Raw genomic sequence first — 26,886 nt, 5'->3', positions numbered from 1 at the left:
TGTGAGACCCCACTGAGAGTACTGCATCCAGCTCTGAGCTTCTCAGCAGAGGAGAGGAGCGAGTCCAGAGGAGGACCATGAAGAAAATTAGAGGAATGTAAAACCTCTCCTGTGATGAAAGGCTGAGAGAGGTTGTTCATCCTGGTGAAGAGAACTGGTCAATGAGTCTATATCGCATCCTCTGGTATCTGAAAGAAAGGCCTGTAGGCCTCTAGGGAGCTGTAGAGGAACTTTTACAAGAGCATGTAGTGACAGGGCACAGGGAAGTAATTTTAAACTGAAAGAGTAGATTTAAATTCGATACACAGAAGAAATTCTTTATTATGTGGTGAGCTCCCAGAACAGATTGCCCAGAGAAGTTGAAGGTACTCCATCCATGGAGGTGTTCAAGGCCAGTTTACACTCTGAGAAAATTGATGTAGTGGTGGGCATCCCTGCCCATGGTGGCAGAGTTGGAACTAGATGGTCATTGAAGTCCCTTCCAACCCAAACAATTCTATATGGTCTTTGACCCAGGGATCAGTGTTCGCTGTGAGCACTGGATGATTGCTTGGGATGCATGTGGCTCTGAGTAGAGATACACAGTTGCTAGTGCCCTGGATCCTAGGAATAGTCTCCAGAAACAGTTGTAGTCTCCTCTATAGCAAAGATTTACAACACTATGAGAACGAAGCTGGTATCTACTGTGCTTCAGAACTTATACTGATGTGCCGTGCTTTGCCATACTTCTTTCAGCTTCCTAAATTCTTACAGCCTTGATTTTGAGAATGAGGGGAAAATGGTGTGTGTGAATGTTTGTGTGAAGCAGGGAAATCATGCGATGTCAGGACAGAGCAGAAGGTGAATGGTTGCTTGTCAACACTATGGCAAAAAAGAAGTCCATAATCATATTAGTAGTATTATTTTTATGCAAATGTGCATTTGGATAATGTACCTTGAAAAATTTGATCTGTTTGTAAGTAATTTATTCAATCCCCCAAAATCTCTTACTGTTTTCCAACTGCCGTTTTGCTCTGAGTATGTCACAGCATATATTGTTGTTAGGAATGATGTCAGTTTTATATGCTGAAATCAAGCTTGGGAAATTCTTGGTTGTCAGTACTATAGACTCAATGAACACTATATGAGACATAATTTTATAGTTGCTTTCAAATCAAAATCTTGATGATCTCCTACTCCATGGATCTGTTTTTTCCAAATAGTTACCAAGTAGTTTCCTGTTACATGTGGTGAGGTTAAATCCCAGACTACCAGCTCACGATTGCTTCATATTTCCAACTACTGCTTTTTGGACAAAACTGTAGAAACAGACTCAGATGAAGTTTTGCTTTCCACAGATCAATTTTTTTTAATTTTTTTTTTCATAGCCATCACAAAACTGCAGTTGATTATACTTGAGTAGATTATCACATTTGTGTATTTGAATGTGTTTTCCCACTAAAATAATAAAACACAAGCAAGGCTGAGCTATTTGAAAACTGTAGTGGGGGAGCTGAAAGACTTGAAATGGAACACTATGTAAGTACTATAATAGCCTTCACACAGCTTTAAAGTTTTGCAGGGATCTCAGTAAGACAGTTTGCTGTTGTTTTACTATGCTATATTTCAGAATAAATTTTAAACAAAATTTAAGATATACCCATGCCTTTTAGACAGACATCGACAGTGCAGTTTTTGCTCCATTTTTAGTACTTTTCACTGACAAGATTTCAGGTGTGTATTGTACATTTAGCAATATATAAAGGGCACAGCAGGAATTGGTTCACAGACATCCAGAACTAATCACTTGTGTTCTACAATTTAAGTTAATAATTTTGCAATCTGTAGATAAATAATTTTCTCCTATATTTGACAAAGAGTAAGACACAGAACACACTTAGGGGTTACATACTTTCCTTTGACCATTGCACACATTTCTAGAAGTAGTTAATGTTGCTGCAAAAGTATGCTTTCATATGTTGCAGGTTGATTTTCAACAAGTTTGTTAACCCAAGGGTCAAATAAATCAAGAGTATCTTCTGTAACTGGTTCTTTATGTCTTTACTTTTTAATATTTTGTCCTCCAACATAGTTATACCCAACACCAGAATCTTATCAGACGGAAAAAAAAAAGGTATAATTTGATGTGTCATTTGAGCATCTTCATGTTTCTATGTCCAACTATGAGGGATTTTAAAGAGGCAGAATATTCAGAAAGTGACATCCTCCCTTTGGAAACTAGAGTTTTTAAATTACTTGGAAATAGAGGCATCAGAAATATTCAGGAATATTTTAGGTCTAAGTATTAATTCAGCTAAAACACTGGCCCACTCTTGTAGGAAGATAGAATTGCCATCATATAAATTGCAGTAACATTTCAAACTAAAAGGCTTTACATTTTCAGTAGGGGATAGAAAGCTCTTAAATATTGGCTAAAGATTTCTTTTCTTTTTCATGATAAAAATATGATTTGCTGGTTTTATTATAATTAAGTTATTGACTTAGTAGATGGCACTCTTCCCTCTGAGTCACCAAGGTGTCTACAAGGTGTCTGTATCCAAGGTTCCCTTTTTTAGATACAGTATGGAATTTATCCTGACTCCCTCTGCTTATTAGAACACAAGTATCAGTTGCCATATTCTGGCATAATTTCTGCTTAACTATTACATTCTTGCTTGTCTCAATCTTTGCTGCTGCTACTGGATAATATTTGTTTCTATGTACTGGTGTGTGTGTTAGTATTAAAATTAAAATTGTGGTAATACCCTGTCATACATACATTCTTCCACCCTTCACTCATCACCTTGTACATAACAGGGTGAGATTGCCAAATCTTCACTCGCCTAAGTCAGTCATATGAGTTCAATAGAGCTATTTTCACCCCAAGATCAAAATTCCCTGTGTAAAACTTAGGAACCAGTTATCTTTCAGTAAATTTTATGTGAGTCTTTGAGGCATGCAGTTATATTGATCCTCTGTGCTTGTAGTGGAGGATCTCTTGCTACGGGTTTTTACCTGCTAAAAGGTCTGATTCTTCTGGTACAGACATAAATGTAAATAACAAGTAAACAATTTAAATATAAATTACAGTCTTTAAATACATGCTTTTCACATCTATGGTATTGAAATTTTACTGCCAGTGTGCTTGGGTCATATGAAGTTACAGTCTTATAATTTTGACTGTTAGTACCTTTGTCCATGCCATGCCGCAGATGTCTGTGTTCTGAACCCACAGCAACAAGGAAAACTGGGTTTCACTATCTCTTCATTATCCTCGCTACTTATGCCAAAGACACTGAACTTTTATATCATCTACAGACTTATACACCATGGGCTTTTTCTTTTAGCCTTTTATGTAGCAGATTAGGGTAATCCTGATTTTCCTGGTTTTGTGTAGCATTTCTTTTTCTTTTTTTCTTCTTTTTTTTTCTTTTTTAGAGGACATAAAGTAGGAAAGACCATCATAAGCTTTATATGCTATTCATTCAAGAGCTTCCTCAAAGCAGAAAAGATGCTATATGCTTATGTATTTATGCTTAGAAGGCATCTTCTGCTATTCCTCATGGATTTAGTTTTACTCTTTAGGAATTAGAGTTTTTCTTTCTCTTTGAGATCTGGTAAAATGAAAAGATAAATCCTCTTCAGCCTCACAAACAGAATGTTCTTTGCAACTGAGGTGTGTTTCTGTGATGTTTTGTTCCTGATAACTGTCATATATCCTGAGCCAGCAACCTAGAGCTGGTTTAGTAAAAGCCATCAGTTATCGGTGCCCTTAGGGCTGGTAATTTGTTATATGGTGAAAAGCATACAACACCACATCTTTCTGTGGTGACTTTTGAAAGCACAATAATTATTTCATGTCCTTTGTTGTTTTAATGCTCTTTTGATGCATTGGTAGTAAGATTTTTCTGTTTTGCAGTTAAATGTAATTTTGGTAGTCCAGAAGTTATGTAACTCTACTAGTTACTCACTCAAGAATGGTAAAACCTAGGAACTTTAAGTAATGGCTTTAGATTCAGTATAACGCTAACTAGAGTGTCAAATCATGGTCTTCATCTATGGAGAAGGAAGAATATTTAGATTATGTAACTAAAATACTTTTTCATGTGTTTAGATTCTTTCCAAAGTTGAGATGTAGTTCTTAAATGACTTACAGTTTTATGTTTTGATTTTTTAGGAGCATGTTGACCTGCATGATGTTTGTGGGAGGACTCCTACATCTATATAGATGTCAGATGTAGACATCTGACATGTCAGAAAAATATAAGAGTATGAGTAATAGTTTTGACATATAAGCAACTTACTAGGAAGTACCAGGAAGATAATACAAGTTAGCCCTGTTTAGTCACACATGAAGCTGACTCTTTCATTGTCAATAAGTTCAGAGTTGTGCAGTTATGATCTTGAAGAAGATGCCTTAATGTCAGAACAAGAAGGATAGAAATTGCCAAAATTCATTATTTCTTTTCCATATGGCCACTTATAAATCTTTATTTTAAGTTAGCTTTGTACTAAGTTGCTGAAGGAATGATACTTCATGACTGTCTAATACAGCTGTTTGAGTTGAATTTATGACACTATGTTAGGGCATCAAGTGTAAATTATTGAAGTTAGTATTTTAGTTATTTCTGAACATTTTGTTCAGGTTGTGTTCTGTAAACTTTGGAACTTGTATTTTATAGAGTTGATAACATTCAGCTTCAAATGAATGTGATTTTTTTCAGACCTTTTAAAATGGCTCTTTGGATAGCACTGAGGTTGCATTTGGATTGCCTTCACACTGCTTCAGCCAGACCCATGTAAATCTCTCATTTATTACACTCAGCAGCTTGAAAAAGGGAGTGCTAAGTGATTGGATAAATAGGCAGGAAGAGGTACAGGCAGTTCCTTAGCTTGCACATTAATTTAGCTGTAATGAAAGGTATTTGCTTATATTGTTATTTTAGGACAGTTAGTCCTGCTTAAAAATTGCAAGGTCACAAGTAATGCTGACAAATGTTCATTGTCCAGATTCTTGCAGAAGAAATTACTACCCTGTGAGCTCTTTCAACAACCTGCTGAATCAGAGCGAAATGCATTATGCAATTATGAACAGTGTGTTTGGAATCACTACAGAACAGGAAATTGTACTCCAAACTCTAGCAAAACCCAGGAATTTTTTCAGATATCTGAAATGCAATCTGTTAGGCCATGGAAGTGTTTATGGGTCTTTGACCGACATTGGTTCTGAAGCTATTCCATTTTAGTCATATTTTGGCTAAGATTGTTAATTATTTAGTGGTTAAAAAAGCAAGCATAAAACAATAGCAATAGTAGGAGATGCAATTGATCAGGAGAATTGTGATGTTTTGCAGTTCTGTTTTGGTTATGTCTTGAGTCATTTAAACAGATTGTTTGTCAGTTCAAAAAACTTTGTTCCTGTATGTGACCCTTCTTGAAAATGGCATTCTAAATTCTGTGGTGCTATGCTAGAGGTAGTAACTGCACTGAAACACCTGGCATTTCTTTATAGTCTTTGCACTGCTGAATTTGCCATCTCTTCCTACATTACTGGAAGGAAACTCTACTTCTGTGCATTCTCTTAAGTAGCTCTAGAACTTTAAAAGATTTATACATCTTAATTTTTTTTTTTACATTTTTAACTAATAGAAGTAAATATTTATTTCAGATTTTTTGCTTTAGGCCTTTCAAGTTAGAATCATAGAATAATAGAATTGTTAATGTTGAAAGAGACCTTTTAAGATCATCAAGTCCAACTGTCAACCCCGCTCCATCGCCATGTTCAGCATTAAACTATGTCCTCAAGTGCCGTATCTACATGTTTTTTGAACACTTCCTGAATGATGATTCCACCACTTTCCTGGGCAGTCTTTTTCAGTGCTTTGCAACGCATTCTGTGAAAAACCTTTTTCTAATATCTAATCCAAACGTCCCCTAGCGGAGCGTGAGGCCATTTCCTCTCATCCTGTCACTTGTTACATGGGATAGGTGTCTGACACCCACCTAGCTACAACATCCTTTCAGGTACTTGTAGAGAGCAGTAACATCTACCCTGAGCCTCCTTTTTCCAGGTCTCTCAGCCACTCCAGACCCTTCACCAGCTCCGTTACACTTCTCTGGACATGCTCCAGCACCTCAATATCCTTCTTTTAGTGAGTAAACAAAAACTAAACAGAGGACTTGAGGTGTGGCCTCACCAGTGCCAACTACAAGAGGACAATCATTGCCCTGGTCCTGCTGGCCACAGTATTTTTGCTCCAAGCCAAGATGCCCTTGGCTGTCTTGGTCACCTGGGCACTGCTGGCTCGTGTTCAGTCACTGTTGACCAGCACCCCCATGTCCTTTTCCACTAGGCAGCTTCCCAGCCACTCTTCCCCCAGCCTGTAGTGCTGCCTGGGTTGTTGTGACCTAAGTGCAGAGCTTGGAATTTTGCCATGCTGAACCTCATACAATTGGCCTCAGCCCATGGATCCAGCCTGTCCAGATCCCTTTGCACAGCCTCCCTACCCTCCAGCAGATCGACACTCCCACCCAACTTAGCGTCGTCTGTGAACTCGCTGATGGTGCATTTGCTCCCCTTATCCGGATCATCAGTAAAGATATTAAACATGACTGGCACCAACACTGAGCCCTGAGGAACACCACTTGTGTTTTTCCAGGTTCTTTCAACCAAAAGTGGGAATTTGATTTAAGTATTTACATTTGTATATGACTTGTATTTATTGAATAAAGCCATGCTTAACAATAATAGAAACACTAAAGTAACTAAAACTGAACAAATTAGAACCAGACTATTTTGTACAACAGAAATTACAGTTAATACATTTAAAAAAAAAAATGGTGGTATTTCTTGCATGTTATCCAAGCTCTTTTCAAGCATCCTTACTTTATTAAGCTTTTGTATTGACCCTTCCTTTTCTGTATAATTTGAGTAGAAGTTTAGTGTTTCAATTCAATAACTTTACATAGGTTGAAGTAATAATTAAAAAAGTAATAATTTTGTGATCTTAAAACAATGAAATTCTCCCTGTTTTTCAGCCACAATTAAGAGAAATATTTTAGTGAATGTTGATTTTTCCTGTTTGAAGTTTTATGACATTTACTTGCAATTATTTATAATGGTTTAACTACATTAATTGCCAAAACTTACTGAGCCAAAAAGAAATAAGGCATACTTATTTTTCTTCCAGCTTGAACTTCCTGAACTTCTTAGAGTGAGTGTTTTAGGTTGTTGTGTTGGCATCACAGAAGAGAATGTGCTTTACAGAACAATGTCAGGCACTTAAAGTTTAACAGTCAACTAATTGGGGAATGAAATTCAAGAGTTTTCATGTGTAGTTGTTACTAAGATGTAAGAACTGTTCACTGGGGGGGGGGGAGGGGGAGGGAAGAGACTTTCCTTCCGTTTTCTATATTGGTGGAAAATTTAGTCTACGATAACTGTCTCTAATGACACTTCCATTTTGAGCACGTAATTTACTTTCCAATGAGTATTCTGGAGAGTTGGATTAAAATGTAATTTATTCCTCCATGATTATTCATTAAACAATTTGAAGATTTTTAGATAACCTACTTAGAAGCTATGGGCTGTAGCTTGAGACCTCCGGAGGTCTTCAGTCCGATATTATCCCCTAAGCAGGGGGAATCAAACCAAGTTGCACAAGGCTTTATCCAGTTAAATCTTGTAAAACCTGTTTGGGCAAACCACTTTACTGCTTGACTGCTCTCATGGGGACAAAGGTTGTCTTTATAACCAGTCAAAATTTCTGCTCTGCATTTAAAATTCTGTAAAACCTGAGGGAATAATTATTTTAATAGTCCCGTGCTAATACATGGTATGTGGTGAAAAATAAAATGTAAGTTCAGATAAGTTTTAATATGAAGTAGTTTGTCAGTTAAAAAAAAATGAAATTTTTCTTTCACAACATTTATAGAGGTAACTAAACTAGTTTTGGAAGTACAACTGTATTTTCAGAAAAGAAAAAAGTGGGTAAATGCTTTGTGGGCTTAATAAATATAATTAAGAGGAATTTGTTTACCCACTTCAAGATAGGTTAGTTTACAAGACTAATTTACAAAGTTAAGACTTGAATAATGTGTGGAGGTTTAAACTTAAGGAATCAATGAGAAATTGCTTTTGACAATCAGATAGTTTTAATGTGGAATTAATAGCTTAGTTTGAAGAATTCATACGTGGAAAAAGGAGTCTTGTTTGCAAGACAGATCACTGTTACTGCAGCCCATTTTCTTTCCTAGCTAGTACTGAGTCTTCAGTGATTTTTTTTTTTTGACAGAAGTAATAAAATAAATTGCACCAGCTCCACTCTTAATGTTCTTTGAGATATGGGGAAGTATGTGTTCGTGCAGACAGTCTGGATAGGTACAGTTGCCTAATCCTAACTTGTATAAAATAAGAGTAATGTAGTTTATGAAGAGCCGCTGCTGTAAAATAAGCTGGTGTTCTCATGGTATTCAGCCATTTGTTGACAACAGTTAGTTGCTGTTGTCATTAAAATGATTTGTAAAAAATAAACTAGACAGAAAATTATAATGTATGCCACTCAGACTTACTTGTCTTGAATAGAGCAAATATTTCTTCCTGGTTATTATTGCATGGAGAAGAAGATGAAACAAAGATTTATGTGCAGTTCTGAATTGTATGCATGGGTTCTACTTTTTGGTAGAGACTTCAAAGATCCATGTAAGGTGCATCTATTCCATTTGCCAGCATGTTTAAAATACCAGAAAACCAGAATAAGTTCCTTTTGGTCGTAACGTGACAGGTTGATGTGCTCTCACAAACTCAGACAAAATCTCAGAAATGTTTTTCCTCTAGTATAATTAATCTCTGTACTTCTTTTAAACTGATCCTTTTTGTTAGAATTCTCAGTCATTGCTTCTGCCACCATTTCATTCTGTCACTCTATGCATTTCTTTTCCTTTTAGTTCATAAGTATTCTACTAAGTTTGTTAGCTTCAAAACTTGTTAGCTGTAGAACACAGCAGCAGCCTATGTGATGGAATTTATGCATGTCATCTAGAGAACTACCGCAGATATCCAGCACTCAATTGATGTTGTATTGCTTCCTAAGCATTGGCACTCAAATTATTTGCTGACGTTTCTTGAACAGGAGAAATCCTTTATTGTAACTTATTGTAACACATGCTTATAGAAGAAAGCACTAAAACTCATAAAATATATTGCCTTGGGTTTCCTTTTAAAACAAAAAACTCTTTTTATTCTTGTCAGGGTTAAAAATCAGTTGGATGGAGTTACTGTTTTCATTTTTGATCTTAAAAATAAGTCAGAAAATAAATTTTCTTCCATTGACTGAAGAAGGTTTTAATTACTGCATTAAACTGCTGAAGTTTAGCTCTTTGTGTAAATACAGCTTTGTGATCACCCAAATGCTTTGTGATTCTTTAATTGGGCCCAAGCACAGGGTTTAGTGTTCTCATCATCTTCAAGAAAATGTTTTAATAGTACATGCTTAGGAGTTTCAGTCTTTTTCTCAGAAGTTTTGTAGAAGTATCAACCAGAAGTAGCATTAAAAAATCACAGCTTTTTTTCTGTTCTGGTTCTATTATAGGATAATATTACTATTTTTCGGAGAAGATTTAGGCTGCATGCTAAATATACATTGTTAATCCAGCAAATTAAATATTAATGATTATTGGGAAAAGAATAAAGAACCTTATTATGCCATTGTGTAAACTGGGCATGGCACGCCTAAGTCTTGAATAGTTTGTATCATTCTGGCCTTATCTCAAAAGGTTTTAGGAGAATTGGAAAAGAGAAGCAAAGATAACCAAAAACTTGGACAAGGATAACTGGGACTTTCTTTACAAGGATTGACTAAGTTGAGGACTCTCTTGCTTGGGGACATCAACTTTTGGAAAAGTCAAATTAGGGACAATACTACAGTGATTTAAACAGTTACAAGATTGTATGGGGGCTATAGGTAAGGAACAATCATTCGTTGCATCTTTCAGTACAAGAACTAGAGGCTGCCCAGTAAACTTAGAGAAGACTCAAAACAAGGAGAAGGGAGGCAGCCCTTTTTTATGCAAGATTTAGCTAATGTTGAAAATCCTTGGCAAGTCATTTTATGGAAGCTGTATATATGTGTAGGTTGAAAGATTGGCTAGGCAAGTTCACAGAAAAATAATCCATTAAAAGTACTAAATACCCAGAAGCACATCTGTCTCAAAAAATCTGAGCCAAAAATAGTTGAAATTGAGAGAGTACTGGGATAACTGCCATTTTATGCTTTCTGTGGTGTTATTCTTTCTTGGGCATTCTCTTGGATCGTGAATGCAGGATAGTGAAGTCTTTAGTCTGGCCCATGTTGCAATTCTTATGTTTTTACTTTTTTACTAGGTGTGGTCTGTCATCCTAATGAACTTCTACTCTTTACAGCGTACCTCAAGTACTGATGCTTTTATGCCATATACAGTGTGAACAAGGGTAAATAAAGTAGACATCTTATGTATAAAGATGTGCGTGATTTTCTCAGAGTTTGTAAATTAATTGTTTACAATATTCAGAAAGTTAGAGAAGAAACACATATCCACAGAAAAGTCATAGAAAGAAATAGTAGAAAAACTTAGAAATAGATATGCAATACGTTATTGCTATAATTTATCTCATTTATTTCTGTACAGCAGAACTAAAACTTAGTTTTAAAACTTAGCTTTAAAACTTAGCTGCTAGCTGTGTTTTCTTCCTGCCAAAGGTCTAGACTAGTTGCTTCCTATTTTCTGCTGTGTGGCAGGATGCCCCCGGCCACGCCTATGTAATTAGTTTTGCTAGTTTTCCTTTTTCCCAGACTTGGTTGCGTTAGCACACTCTAAAAACCATTGGCCTACAAGCTGCTTAAGCTGCTCAGTGTCAATGTCCTTTAAAAAAAGGTTTTATGTGCCTGTTGCCAGACTTATCCTGAATGTACAGATAGAAAAATTATTAGTGGTCTACTTGGAGTAGATATAAAAAAATTCTGTTCTGTTCTCTAGGCCAACTTTAGCTAGTCACATCTATGTAATTCCATCTAAATTTTGGCTCAGTACTGAGAATTCAATAAAACTATTCAGTCACTTTTGAGGTTCAGAGTGCAAGTTAAGTATTTCTTACATTCTGGTGATAGTGCAAATGCTGAATCGCTAAATTGTCTCTGAATGGTAATGAAGTCACAATTGTCACTCAGGTAGGTAGCTCTACATTTCTGATGCCCTTGTATAAAATTCCTTTGTGTGTATCAGGAACTATGCCATGGAAAGCAAATTAGATATGCCACAGAAAATGTTTGAAATGCTCCTTGTAGTTCTGCTAGATTTCAATTCTCTGATTACTTTTATGAGTTTACAGTCTCCAGCTTTTACTAGCTTTGTGCCTTACTATCATAATTAATTCTCAAATTTCTACAGTTTTGAAATCTTCCTGTTGTTTGTCTGGATATAGGGATTTCTGATGATTTTGTTGAAAGATGCCTGGTTGAGGTGTCTTAGTGTTGGAGGGGATCTAAAGCCTAGCTTGCAATAAAATTAACATGGTCTAAAGAGGGGTGGACTCATTTAAGATTGGGCTACAACTGCCTGAAACTCCTTCTGTGTGATGGCTTATTCTGTCTGTACTGACATCACATTCCAATATAGTGAAAACTCAGTCAAACATCTTTAGCCAGCATGGGTGCTCAAGTTAAATGCAGAAGCATAGAACTTGGTGCAGGGCATAAAAATAGAAAGAACCAAGATGGATGTTGGGGTAGCTACTCTAGGCTTAGCCTATTGATGCTGCTGTGACTGCCATGTGTATAGCTCTCAAAATTAAGTTTATAGTGGGATAGGCCTGTTTGTATAAGATGTTTGATGACAACTTGAGCCACCAGTCTATCTCTGGTAAACTTAAAGCTCTGGTAAACTTAAACTTAATACTGGTGGAACATACATTTGCTGAGGATCACAAAAGAAAATTCATGGAGGAGAGAGGAATGAGTTAGAGCAGCATTGCCCTACGTGTTGTATACAGAATGGGAAAAAGGAAGAGGTAACTTCTAAAGATGGAAAAATCAAGGTAGAGCAAGCAGTGAAGTGACGTTGCTAGTCCAAGGCCTGCAGGGAGCAGGCTTTGGAATCACAAGTGCCTGGCTGTTTCTTCAGTGCTAGAGTTTGCTTATAAAGGTTTATCTAGAGTAATTCCTGAGTATACATTGTCAACTAAAGTAGTCTAATGGGTTTTTGCAATGTTCATTTGCCTTCATAATATTGTGGTTGAGCTGATACTTTCTTAACTTTTTAGCTATGTATGGTCTACAGAAAAGTTTTGATTAGAAGAAGAATCTGAGGAAGTATTCTGTCTTTTCAAAAATTTCAAGTGATATTAACAATACATCAGCACACAGCAAGGAATTATCTACAGTTTTATGCTACCTTACTATAATCAGCTTAATTGGTACTTTTATAGGAGCAACCAGTCAGTAGTATTGATGTTGTGTGAATCTTTTTTTTTTTTTTGTATATTGTTAAGTTTCTGTAGGTGTCTGTCATGGATACTTGTGATCTTAAGAGTTTGTAGCACTTGTTATTCTGTACTTTCCATTACTTCATTCTTGTTTTATTGCTGTAGTTGGTAAGGACATGTTTCTGTATGAGACTCATGCCTGACATTGGAAAAGGAATCTTTTAGTCTGGACGGCTGGAGAACAAAAGCTGAAAAGTGCAGAAAATGTACATAAACACAGATATTCTTAAAAAGCAGAAGATGACTAAAAAGCTTGGATGTATTATTTCCTCAAAAAATAGAGATTTTAAGTCTAGTCCTCTGATTTTTGGTATGATGACTTTTTATCAGTAGTTTCAAGTGTTGGATCAATGCCTAGGGTGTGTCGCAAGGTGAGAACCATCTGTCACGTGAAAGGGGGCAGTTTACCTGGCCCATAATGTGGGAAGATTTTCTCTATCCTTAGTGATTTATTTGTCTGTCAGTGCTCCAGGAAAGCTAAGACCCTTACGTCCAACCAGTTTGTCAGTGTCCTGTTATGGGAACCCTTCACTGAACAGATTCACCGTATTGGAGGTTGATTTGACTGCCCTTTTTGGGGAGGCGGGGCTAAGCCAACAGCATGGAGACCGTTCAGGGGGTCTTCCCAACGTGTTATCTGCTTCTGGCAACTACCAGCACATGTAAAAGACTCACTCTAACAGTTTATGGAATAACATTCTTTATTAATACAAATTATGATAGGTTACTAAGGTTTGAGGGTTGTCTTTGATAGTATCTGGCTGCAAAAGCATGTGTAAACAATTTACTATACTATAAAGCACGTGCATACTCTAATCCTATAGCAGCATTTAACATGCATGAAAGTGTAACTTACCCAATAGTCATTCCTATGGGGGTGAAGACAGGTTCAGCCCGTTGACTGATCCCAGCAGTTTTGGTGGAATCTTCCTCAATTTTCCCCTTATTCTCAACTTACTTTTATACTGTCTCTTTAGGTTTTGGTGGATGAGTGACTTTAGTAATAAGTACTTTTATCTCTGATTGATGTAAAATTGTCTTGCTTCACTTGACGTGCTTAATGGTGGTGGTTGTATCTTGGCATCTGAGGAGAGAGATTTTGATATAATTGTTGGCTCAGCTGCAGAACATCTTCATCTGTCTCCCTTGGTTGATAGCTACTGAATGGTCTTACAAACTACAAAATACCACCATGTTTCCCTCTCTGCAGGGACTTCTATGGAGGAAGGCCATGGCATCTCCACTCCACTCCACCGTCTGTTCCATCCTTCTAGCAGGTGCTTATGGTTGTATAAGTAATCTTTGTGGAGCATGTTGATTGCATTCCATCCGGGAAGATGCAGCTGCATTTTACCCTCTACTTCTTAGTCTCCTCTAATTTGTGACTCTAGCCATCTTCCCCCACCATCTCAAGGTCTTCAGCTTGTGTCTAGAACTATTTTTGTTTACAAACCCATCTGTTGTCATGTGATTAGTGTATTTTGCAGTAGCTATGCTGTATGTTTGCATGACACATCAACACAATGATAACGAAAATCTTTACTTATATATTTTTCATGAAGTTAATTGAAATTTTTTTAGATACTCTAGGAGTGGAATTTGCATTAAGAATCTTTTATTAACTCATAATTTAAAAATCTTCTTTGTACATCTGTCTTAAGGACACTGATAATACTACTGATTGTGCTAAATTTACGACTGCCGTTCTAATGTTACATTGCCAAAACTGATGACGACAAATGACAGCTTTAAAAAAATTGTTTCAGAACTGAGTTTATTTTCACTTTTTTGACTGCATTTGTAGTTTAGAAAAAGTAGTATGGAAATATTTCATCCATAGGGCAAGTATTTAAAAGATTTATTTTTATATCAATCTGGAGAACTAGAACTCATGGCAGTAATAGTTTTTCTCTCTGTAACTCAGAATTTATCCACCCCAGCTAAGTATCAGAATAAAGTCTAATAGAGACAGACTTTGGTTGTCTATGGCAGTATTAAAGGCATGGAAAAAGCTATTTCTGTTGAGTGATGTGTAACATGTATGTTATTTTTTCCTTCTTTGGTTTAAATAGCTCTTTTTGGTTTGAGGTTTTTGAAGAAAAAACCAAATAAGATGTGTTCTTTATTTTGAGACAGAACACTGTTGCGGTGAACCACTTTCTGTAAGGCTGTAAGATATGCTGTAGTAAAGCTTTTAGAGAATCAAAAAATTCTCTGTAATAAAGAGTATTGCTGTTGGTAAACTGTGCAAGTCAAATAAATGAACCAGATTATCTTAAGGATGCTGCACCGTTGAAGAATTATAGCTTTTAATAAAAACTGACTAAAAGTCAGTATTTGATTTATTACTATTATTCCATATAATTCTCTAACGTTAGAGGCATTGTCTGCATTTGCAAAATAACCACTTTTTAATCATAGCCAAGTGTATGTATACAAAAGAATGTGGTGAAAGTACAAGCTACTCACTGTTTTCTTGATTTTTATTTTCCATACTTTAGAAATAGTAGTTGGAATTGTCTGATAGCTTGAAGTTTCTGATCCTTTTAAGAGAAGTCTGATATTGCAGTCTGATTCGACCGTAGTTCGGTTTATAGCTCCAGGTGCTGGAACTAGGTTAACTTAATCTTTCAAAATTAGGTGCATTTTTGCCTGGTCTTTTACCATTATTCAAAAATGAGACATTTATGATTGGGTGCATGGATAAATCATGTTGCATAGCATGAAGAATAAAAAGTAAAAAAGATAAAACTCTGATGAACGTTATGTTTATTGTTGAACAGGACAGCCCTTATTTGAATAGCTCATTCTCGAAACCTACAATAGTTAAAAAGCAAGTGTCAAAAAGTATCATTTGATTTAAAACAAGTGAAAAATAAACCGTTTCTTTCAGAGGTAACTTGTTTGGAAATGTTCCCTAAAAATGAACTCTTAATGGTTTGTATTATTTAGCTCTGTTTCCTCTTAGACTAGAACCAGTTCTTAGGCTTTATTTTGTTTCCTGACAACCTTTTCAAGCAGATTAATTGGCAAATAGTCTAGTATTATACATATGAAGCACATGTTCACCTATCTCAAAGTTATAAAGACCTTAATGTCCGTCATACGTATTTGTTGGTTTTGTGTAGCCGGAATTTTCTTATGTACTTTTTACGTTTAAATTCCAGCCATCTTGATAGGCAATTTGCTGTGATGGTATTTTTGTCTCCTAAGGTCTTTTCCATTAAGAAATATTCCTTCAAAAACTTCAGTTATTTATGTCAGTATCTATTGTAAGTATTACTCAGTTTTGTTGGTAGCTTTCAGAGTAATTTCAGAGTAGGTTGATATGTGTATAAGTAAGCAGCTTGTGTTTCATACTGATTTGGAAGTTTACTCTCCTAATAAGTGTTCGTGCTTTGTTCACTTATTGTACTTAAGTAAAAGACATGGTGTAGGTTATTGTTGTTGAATAATTAAATTCTTTAAAGTGTATCTAATGCTCGTATTCATATATGTTTCCAATCCTGTTGCAGGTATATTTCTATCTCAGTGTTAATTTGATGCAAATAGTCCTTTCCTCTGGCACACTGGACATTTCCAGTAACATATAGCTAGTAATGACAGTGCTTTATAGAGATTCTTTTCAGATAATGGGCCATTTTGCGTAATGAGACTGGTGAAAAGGGCAGTGTTATCCTTTAAATACACATTAACATGTAAGAGGAAATAATTCATTTTGCCTTTGTATCTACTACTGTTAATACCACCACTACTAGAACAACTTTTGAATTTTAATACACACACTGCAGAAAATTTGAAAAGCCCTTGAGTGCAAATGAAGGTGCCGGAAAGGCCACAGTGTAGGGGTGCGATGCTGACAAAGTTCCATTTATTAATCTGATTTAAAAGAAAATTTAAAAAGTGATTTTAACAGGAAAGAGCTCTACTGTAACAGAGGAACTCAACTTTGCTCCCACATAACAACCAACCTCCTCCAGATAAACACTGAAATATTTTTATTAAAGATTGAGGAGGAATTAACTAAGTGCTGAAGACATTAGAAGAAAAATCAATTAAATACTGAGATGCAATCTCCGTCTCTGAAGCTTCCTAAGCCACAGAGCTGGGGGCTTGTGTCAGGAAAACTACAATCTGAACTGTCCTGTTTTCTTTGCATACACTCACAAATAACTGCTGTGGAAGGAAAGGCAGATCAACTGGATAACCTAGTACAGTTGTTCTTAAATGATGCTGTAAACAACTCCTAATGTGAGATTGAATAGCTTCTAACTAATAGCTTTTATCTTCTGTAGCTTTTATAATAAATTACTGGGGATGGTGGAGGTATGATTGAATCATTGTGATTCTTTCTAGTAATCAAACCTGTCATTTTTTTATATCTCTTTATTTTTTATATGTTTTTATTTTTGATATGAGAATACATTTGCTTACATAGAACTCTGTGTGAACTACATGGTTGCACCTTCACATGTATTAGACTGGCAAGCCGTTAGTTTACAGGGAGGAGGAAGAATCCTTTCTCCTTTCCCTGCATTGTGTCAGCAGGGAAATATCTGTCTTCCCCTAAAATGCCTGAGATTGGCTGTAGCTGCAAATAAATTACCTGACAAGTTTGACCAGTACTTGCAGTATTCAAAGAGAATTTATCTGTCTTATCTGTTTGACTTGAATGTCCTACTCAAATACTCGGGGTCATGCTAGTTATCAGATTTTCAAAGGAAAGGGGATTTTTCGTCAAGTTAGAGTTGCAGATAACTGAGGCTTCTTCGAGAGATAGTCTGTAGCTTATATCCGTGCTAGTGCATTAAATAAACATGTCACTGACTTTTTTCTTGCACTAAGGGCCACTGCCACAGATCTTGTGTCCACACTACTAAGCTATCTTCTTCAGAAGAAACCTAGAGTTTTTGCTTCCTAATAATTGTTTGTCAACATGTCCACAAATTTTTATGGGAGTTCTTTGAGATTAATTGTTGTCATGGGCCAAATCTGTGCAAGGAAATTGTTAAAAAAAATTTGGTAGACTTTTAAAACAGCTTGATAATGCAGATAATAGAATTTCAGTGTCTAGTGTGATTCCTTTCACTTTTTAATACAGTGATGTAGATGGATACGTTAGCACAGTGCCTGCTCATATCCTGCCAAAAAAGACTAGAAATTTTTCCTTTTAAAATGTTCTTGGATGGCACACTAACTCGTCCCGTTTATCCATGGCATGACAGCAGTGTACTGCTGCTCCCATGTTGAGCATCCTATTGAGCTCATAATGGTCTGTCTCCGCAGTTTCCTTCTGACTCAGTGACAGTTGTACATTCATCATGCGTTTCCTACCTTTCTGATGCAGTTCTTCAGCAGCCTTGCAGGCAGGCCCAGAAGTCCCAGATCTCTTCCACATCTGCCTCATAAAATGCCTTCTGATTTGTTCAGGGCAGGAATGGCCATGTAATAAGAAATCTTCCCTCTACCTCTTTTCCATTCCACTTCCCCAGTGTGGTCACATTTCAGGGGCATTACACCCACTTTATTAGGAGGCATGTGATCTCTTCTGACTTGGGCAGAGGATTTTCTTGGCTGTCTCAAAGTGATCAGGCTGGCATCTCATCCTGAGCTTTTTTACAACATACATATCTGTGTTCTTGCATTTAAATTTTGTGTGGTGTCCCTTACACAGTCTGTCAGCAACCCAAACAACATTTTTGAATAATCCTTGTGACTGTTATAATTTTTAATGTTTGATTGACATAATTGTTGACCTGATAATCTACCTTTCTATTGTCTTCAGCTTCTGAAGTATCATCACCTTTGTGGTGTTTTTTGGGAGGGGTCGGCTTTTTGTTTTGTTTGTTTCTGGGTTGCTTTTTTTTTTTTAATAGCTATTAGCCCTATCCAGTCTCATGTAGAGTCATGAGGATTTGTCATTTCAGGGGTTTCTTGGCTTAAAGTTACTATCTGTCAAGTATTAAATCTGTAGTCTTCTGTGTTTTGGAACTCATCATCTGTAGGCTAAATGAATTCCTTAGTCTACAACTTCTTGTGAGGGAAGGAGTGGGGGCAGGCACTGATCTCTTCTCTGTAGTGACCAGTGACAAGATCTCAGGGAATGGCCTGAAGTAGTGTCAGGGAAGGTTTAGGTTGGATATTAGAAAAGGGTTCCTTACCCAGAGGGTGGCTGGGCACTGAAACAGCTTCCCAGGGAAGTGGTCACAGCACCAAGGCTGTCAGAGTTCAAGAAACACTTGGATGATACTCTGAGGCACCTGGTGTGACTCTTGGAGCTGTCCTGTGCAGGGCCGGGAGTTGGACCCAATGACCCTTGTGGATCCCTTCCAACTCAGCATAATCTGTGATTATTAAAGTTAGAGGAAATGGTGTCAAAACCAGAAAAAGACAGGTTAGTCTGATTTGGTTAAATCATACAGAGAAGCAAATGATGGAAACGAGCAATTTGGTACATAAGAATTATATGAGCTTTCAAACAAATCACAAGCAGTAACCGTTCATATGAAAGGAAAAAGAGCTAAAAATGAAGCTTGAAGATGATGTAGATAAAATAAATCATTGGACACTGAAAATTTAGAGAGTTTTTTTTGTTAAACTGGGGCCTAGGTGAATGTATGAATGCTCCTTACAGGAAATTAATTATTGTCTATAAGATGTGAATATTTAATGAAGCCATAATTGAGAACATATTACTGTCCAGGTATGTTCTTGCAAAAATAGTTAGTGATGTTTCTCTTAGTTTATTATGTAATTTAAATTTCATTATCATCATATTTTCTTTAAAATGCTAGCCTATGCATAATAAAGAGCACACACTTCTTAGCAGAAATTGAAGGATACCATGGTGTGTGTTTTTCAAAAATATGACAGAAACAAGGAACTTAATTCATATCATTCTCTCCTATAAAAGTTCTTTGTGAAAATGAACTGAAGGTGAGGAGTAACTTCCGATTCATACCTTTATGAGAGTAAGCTGATCCAGGCCATAAGGGCAAGTTTTCAGCTCTGCAGAAGTCAGTGACAACATTTTACTTGAGTTCAGTGGAACTGGTTTTATTATCAAACATCTGTTTTATCTAAGGATGTATGCCTTTCATTGTTTTTTCCTACTTCCATTGGATACTAAAAAAAATTAGAAGACCAATAATTCCTATGTATTACAGAGACTTCTTTCTATTCAGTTCTCAACTATGTTCTAAAGAATTTAGCTAGGGTTTTCTCACTAAATAAGACTGACCCCTCTCTGCTTTCTTTAAGGAACAAATTTTTTTGCTCTGTATCTTCGTCATCTTAAAACTTTGTCATGTACAAAACCTGATCATATTCCAAGATGTTTTTTATGAGAATGCTAATTTGATTACCTTCCTCCCCTCCAAACTGTAAACAGGAGATCAGTGAGAGTTTGAACCACCTTGATGAGATTAGCTCATATGAATACTTAAGTTTAAAGCTATAGTGTAATCCCAAAAACTGCTCCACACTCAATACCTCTTAAAATGCATAGGAATTCCATGTGGTCGCAGCAGTCTACATGCATAGAGAGTTTAATGAATTTCTTTTGAATTTTAAGCTTCATTATTTTGTCCATGGATTTGTCTTGCAGTCAGACTGTAACTCTTTTAGCAGTGAAAGGTATAAATCTGATCAGACTCCTACGTGATAACAGTCCTTACGTTATTTTTAACTGAAATGTCTAGTGGCCTGAAATTAGTAACTATTTGGGTTAAAAATTAAAGCATAAAGATGGTATCTTTTCATATTTTTTTTTCACTTGCTTTTCAGAGGAGTAGAAATTATTCTGAAATATACTGCAAGGAAATCAGTATAAATCCTTGAAAATAAATGGCATTGTAGGAATGTTCTTGTATCATTATATCATAGGATTGCCTATTCAAAATACGAAGGTGTAATTAATGAATTGACTGCTGCATGACCAATGCTATTACTAAAAGCTGTGTCACAAAAAAAATTGTAATTCTTTTGTTAGCTCCAGAGACTTATATATTAACTACACAAGAACTCATTTAGCATCTATATACGAAGGATGAAAATTATCCTTTTAAGACATTTTTTAGCTTTTTGCAAAATGTTTTTTCGTTTTAGTTTGTTATCAAATACTCTTAAGACACAGTATAAACATTGGAAAATAATGAGAAGGGCACTGTTATGGCAGTTCATAAGACTGTTTTCAAAAAAATGGTATAATTATTGAGAGTTACAGTTTTTAGTTAGAATCAAAGTTTTAAGTAGTAAAAGTTACAATTAGTAAGTAGTAGAAGTTACAATTAATATTGTTTAGTTCATAAGTGTGAGACTATAAGAGGCTTCGAATTATGTTCAGTAAGTAAAAGTTAAGTGTTATGAATCAGTAGCAGTCTATAGATAGGCTGCTGTAACTTCATAACAGAGTGGTAGACTGCTTTATGGAGTTGGTGATTATAAAGATCCACTTTAACCATTTTTTTCTTACTGGCAGGTGTCCCACTGGCCTGAGGCCAGCAGCTCTGAGTGTACGGCAGCTTGTGGTTTACACCAGAGCATAGAAAATGCCGACACCAGCTGGCTGCACAATGAAACTGATTGCAGTCTGACAAGTTGGACTGTGATACAGACGTGTGATAAATATACAAACTATCTTACAAATCTGATTCACTGACATATGTTATCTACTTTTTTTCTCCTTAACAGATACGATATCTGCACTTATAAAAACAAGCCTTGTGGCACACTGGGTAAGTATATAAAGAGAAATTTCAGCTTGTATTTGCTGTTTTGTTGCTTTATACTTAGCTATTGGTTTATTGACTGATTAGGTCTTCTGAAGTTTGTGCTTTTGAAATTTTTATAAACATGAACAATAAAAGGTAATCTAGGTGGTCTTTGGCTTTGATACATTGCTAGAAGTTTGAATTGTGTGTATTTCATCTCCGGCAGTTGTCGTTCTGATAAAACCTAGTAGATGACTCAATTGTACTTCTTATAGAAGACAACTTGCTCTTTATTTCCATTTAATCTGTCTCCATAATCTGGTTAAAAAATACAAGTAGAAATCCTCTGGAAAATTAAAAAATGACCAAAAAACTCCCAAACCATACAAAAGAAATGGATTTCGAGGTTTGCTCTCTTGTACACAGTGAGTACTGCTTTATATTTTTCCTTTCACAGACTTAGAAGAAAACAGCACAGTGACAGAAGTTCCTTAAAACAATGCTTTGACAATGGAGAAGCACACCTTAGATTAAGGATGGAGAGCTATTGTTCTCTCCATACCTAAATTTGTCACCAAAAGTTATTTACTGTAGTAAATAACTGTACGTTGTTACCTGTAACTATAGGTTGTTACCTTCAGTAGTACTTTAATATATAAAAGAAACATTATTCAAAGGCCAATGTAACCTTTATTAAGATTTTTTTTCAATTTACGTCCTTTCATAAGCCTCTTTCTTGCATGTAATTAAAGATAAAATTCTAAATCACCTAGTTCAGATCAATAATACTCCTTTCTCAGTCAGAGTTCATGATTGTATTTGCTTTGTCTTTCTCTATATTACTGTATGCTTGATAACCTTAACTTATGTTAATTTTTCTACGAGTCTCTCAAGTCAGCACAATGCTTCTGGCAGAGGAATGTAGTTTACATCGTAAAAGGTACCAGAATTTTGCCTGCTGTAAATATGAACAAAATCTACAGCTTAGTAGAAGGCATTTGTAAAGGCCATTTGCTTTAGTAAAAGGCAAATGATGATAAATTTCTAAGTGTAACTGATTTTCTTTGATGTTGAGGTGACAAAACTGATGAGACTGTGTACATTGATGTCTGAGAACTGGCTTTGCAAGTGTTAAAAGAAGAAAGGTTGAAGGAGCATACATTCATGCATGAACTATTTGATATTTTTAGGTGATATTTTTAACACAGATTATTAGTGTGCTAGTTCTTACTGTGTCAGATTTTGGCAGAAAGGCAAAATCTGCTTCACTTGAATTCATTGTAACAGAGGATAGACTTTGGCAAATGTTTTATTAAACAAAAAGCTTTATTTAAAAAAAACCCACAACTAAAAATAAGAGTGTTATAGGAGTATTGGCAACAAAACCAATTTTTTTACATTATAGGCATTGAATTGGAGAAGAGAGGAGGCCCTGTGGTCCTCTTCTGCAAGGCATTTGATATGCTTAAGTCCCACTGACCTCCAGTAACTAATCATATATTTAAGGAGTCTGTGAACAAAAGTCTCGGGTCTCAAAAGGTCTCAAAAGGTCAAAAGAAACCTGGATAACTGGTATTATAGGACAAAAACAAAATAAAGGATTTGGTGTGGCAGAGACATCTGTGTCCTATTCCAGTTTCCTGAAAGAGGGAATCTTGCTATCTTTCTAGAAAAGATAGACCTCAGATGTCTTGCAATATGTCTGTGGCTCCAGTGAAGGCCAGTTCTTTCTAAAATCTAAGCAATAGACTGAGTTCTTAACTTGATCTCTGTTACTTTCTGCAAACGTAGTATGGAATTACATTACTCTGGTTTTGTAAGTTGCTGAAGCAAGTGCTTAGTTAGAAGATGTGAAGATGGAGATGACTTTATCTTTCAAATATGGTGGACTTTACAGGGGAACATGACAGTTGTATATACGTATTGCCATGTTGTCTTCAGAATTTCCTCAATTAGTGTAGCATAGGTGAACTATAATTACTGTATTTTCTGCAGGTTCAACACTGCAAAAAATACATATTTTTCTCCATGGACAATCTGTTTTCTTTTGATGTTTTATGGTGTCTTCAGGGGGTGTCTCTACAGCAATGATTTGTTTATAGCACTAGTACTGTTTTGATGCAAGTTCTCCAGACACACATTGTCACCTTTTTCCCATGTCAGTTTGGTTATCAGAGTAGTTTTGATGTATATAAACTAGATTTGTTTGGGAGAAAACCTAAATCAGAACAAATACCCCCAAAAGCTCTGTATGTGCCTGCGGGAGACATTATATCCCACATGGGCTGTTTCCTTGTGATACCCTTGTAATATTTTTTCCTTTTAGGAAGCTTTGAACCACATGTGTAGTGACTATGTTCAGCCTATAGGATTCAGTGAGTCCAAAGTAAAGTGCCCAAGCTACATAAAAAGATATGTGGATAGCCTCAATATCAGTACTTCGCTGTGTTGACTCACTCCTAGGGCTCCAGATTACTTGCTGATGTGGACACAACCAGGAAGCACTTGTCTTCTTATTACTTGCTTACTGTTAGTCCAAATAGAATAATTTGATGCTTGCTCATATAGAGTATACTTTCTCTCTGCCCCACACCCTGTCTCTTTCTGCTTATCCCCCAATCAAAGTTACACTTTTCCCAGTTTTTTTGTTGTTGGGGGTTTTTTTTTGTTTTGTTTGGGTAGGGTTGGGTATTTTGTTTGGTTTGGTTTTTGGTGGTGGTAGTTTGTTTTATTTTGGTTTGGTTTTGGTTTTTGGTTTTGTTTTGTAGTGTACTGAGTTGTTTTGTAGTTAACTGAGCAGGTAATTTCCTTAAAGGAAGGTTTATTGCTTCTTTCAGATTAGAAACACTAGGGAGGAATACGTTAAATAAATCTGACGTTCTTTAGTGGCACTAAATTATGACTGGAGTATGTATGTAATAATGTGTTGCTGAAGAATGTGCAAGATACAGAAGAACCATAGCCCATAAATTGCCAGTAGCTTTCTCTCTCTAAAGAAAGTTTTTAAGAGCGCTTGTAACACAATAAGGTTTAAATTCCATAAGATGATGGGTGATAAATGGAAAAGACTTCCATGGTTAACTGAATACTTGTTATTAACATGTCTTCTCTCTTCACTGATGCATTGAGTTTTGGGTTTTTAATTTTTTTAATGTACCATGTGAGGTTTTTCATAGCTAAAAAAGTTACTTCTATGTTTTTATGAACCCACTAAACTTAAACAGATTTCTTTAGAAAAATAGTGTGGATACATTTTGCTTTCTTCGGGCTGAAGAATGTTAAAATAGCAATGCTTTCTTGAATTCCCTCTCCTGGCTCAAGTTACTAGGTGGTCCCAAGTTACCAGAAGTAAAATTTATAAATCTAACCCCTAGTCTAGACATTTTCCAGCACTGACTGCAGTTCAAAAAATATTAATGTCTAGCCGGCGAAGTAAAATTCCCCCCAGTGATTTTGTAAATGACTAGAAAGTTAACCTTTTGCCAACTGCTCCTTCTGTGCATAGAAGTTATTAAAAAGAATCCAGGCATTTAAAACTAGGGCTTTTAAGACTGAAACACCTTGGCATGACCCTTTGTGTCTCCTTCTGTTTATTCAGGCTTGGCCTCTGTGGCTGGAATGTGTGAGCCTGAAAGGAGCTGCAGCATTAATGAAGACATTGGCCTAGGTTCAGCTTTTACCATTGCACATGAGATTGGTCACAAGTGAGTGAATTTAAAAAAAGAATAAGTTTTAATGTATCACCTTTTTAATATTAGTTTAATAATAGATTTTTTTTTCCTGCACTGTCTCTATTCCCATGCTCCATGTTTCTGTATATAGTATTAATGAGTGGCAATACATTTTATTTAGTATATATTACCAGAGGCCTTAAATTTATAACTGAAGACTCATTGTTTACCCTTTGATTTCAGATTCCAGCTAAATCTCTCCTTCTGAGATTTGAATCACAACCTTTCTACTCTGTTTCATATTTTAAAATATTTGGCTTTGAAAATTTTCTTTCCCCCCTTTTGTTTACCTTTCTTTATGAAACAGAAGAGGTTAAAGGTAATTTTTTTTTGCTTTTTGTTATTTTATCTTAAATATAATTCACACTTTTATTATTGAAATATTGATTCCATTGTCAATATTTGTATACTTTTAGTCCTCTTTCACTTGAGCATGAAGAATCTGAAACAGGCATAGAGCAGTCGTAGCATCACTAGTTACATTTAAAGTGTCAGCATATCATTTTAAAGAGCACGTTGTTATGAGATTGATAAAATCTGAGTAGTTTTTGATCTAGAAATACTTCAGGCCTTCCCTCAAAGACAACTTTGTTAGTACATTGTGATGACTCTAAAAAGACTAAGCGCCTTCTTTTATCAATAGGTTTCCTTCTTTGTTTACATGGGTTGACCAACGCTGAGTTATGGATGGCATGCTTTTGCAGTCATTAGCTGATCAAACTGTTAAAAATCCAGTGCAGACTGAAATGGAAGCTAGCAACCTGCTGATCAAAAAAAGGATTTGGAAGTAAACAGTTATTTCTAGCCCACCTATTATGTGAGATAATTACTGGACAACTATGTTCTCATTTATATTGCGTACGAAAAAAACAAGGTAGTATAAATGACTTCTGGAATTCAAAAGCAATTCAAAAACATACCTAATTCCCCTAACCTTCATTTCCTTCCTTCCTTCTTTTCCCTTAATTGTATGAGCTGAAAAAGATAGGGTAAAGGAAAATATATTTCTACTGTTGAGGAAAGAGCTCCTCCAATCACTAAATGCTTATAGTTCTGAAATCCCTGTAAATAATGTCTTGTTAGGTGACCTAGCTGTGAATTGTCTCATGTTTAACATAAAACCCCAATGTTCCAGTAGAATATTTTCATTCTAACTCATATTCCATACAACTACCTTCCCGTAGAGTCTCAGAATAGTTGAGGTTGGAAAGGACTCCCGAGATCATCCTAATTCAATTCCCCTCTCACAGGAACATAGCCAGGTGGGGTTTGAATGTCTCCAGAGATGGAGACTCCACAAGCTCCCTGGGCAACCTGTTCCAGTGCTCTACCACCCTCAATGTAAAGAGGTTCTTCCTCGTGTTGAGGTGGACCTTCTCGTGTTTTAGTTTATGGCCATTACTCTTTGTCCTGTTGCTGGGCAGCAGAGTCTGGCATCATCCTCTTGACACTGGCCTTTGATATACTTATGTAAGTTTTATGGATGTTATTCCAGAGATACATGAAAGTAGTTTAATGTGTGCAGGTATTTTGTCATGCAAAGCTGGCATGATGACCAGAATTGATTTCGGGAACTTAGACTGGTTAGAATCCAAAAAAAGCAATATAGTGATAGCATATATCCTATGATCACAGGAATGTTTTTAACCATCTGTGTTTTCTATGTTCCATATCTTTTAAATGCTTATACATAAAATCTTTTAAAATTCTGAAATCTCAGCTCTTTGAGGCTTTCAGCTAATTCTGTAGCTGGCATGGTATGTCAAATGCTGGCTTGAAAAGAAGTAGAGTTTATTTTTTATCCAATGCACAGTCATTAAAGAAAGTTGCACTGCAAGCTTGGTGTTGAAAATTAACATGCCATGTAGATACCTTCAGTAAAAGCTGGAATGTGAGTATGTGAGCAAAAAATCTTCAGGTTTTATAATGTTTTATGGTAGCCACTCAT

At 36.0% G+C, this 26,886-nt stretch overlaps 1 protein-coding gene across 6 annotated transcripts in view; it reads left to right on the top strand.

Annotated features, from left to right (window-relative positions):
• ADAMTS6 (ADAM metallopeptidase with thrombospondin type 1 motif 6) overlaps nucleotides 1-26,886 on the top strand; it is a 146,500-nt gene that overhangs the window by 36,784 nt on the left and 82,830 nt on the right. For all 6 annotated transcript variants that reach the window (XM_032676257.1, XM_032676253.1, XM_032676254.1 and 3 more), the window contains 2 exons: nucleotides 21,188-21,231; nucleotides 24,806-24,911. In XM_032676257.1, the coding sequence (XP_032532148.1) occupies nucleotides 21,188-21,231; nucleotides 24,806-24,911 (150 nt within the window). The remainder of the gene's footprint in view (nucleotides 1-21,187; nucleotides 21,232-24,805; nucleotides 24,912-26,886) is intronic.

This window comes from Chiroxiphia lanceolata, chromosome Z (assembly GCF_009829145.1).
Source record: "Chiroxiphia lanceolata isolate bChiLan1 chromosome Z, bChiLan1.pri, whole genome shotgun sequence".
In the NCBI taxonomy this organism is placed as follows: Eukaryota; Metazoa; Chordata; class Aves; order Passeriformes; family Pipridae; genus Chiroxiphia; species Chiroxiphia lanceolata.
The sequence above is the reverse complement of the archived record's forward strand: the minus strand, read 5'-3'. Positions and strand labels throughout refer to the sequence as shown.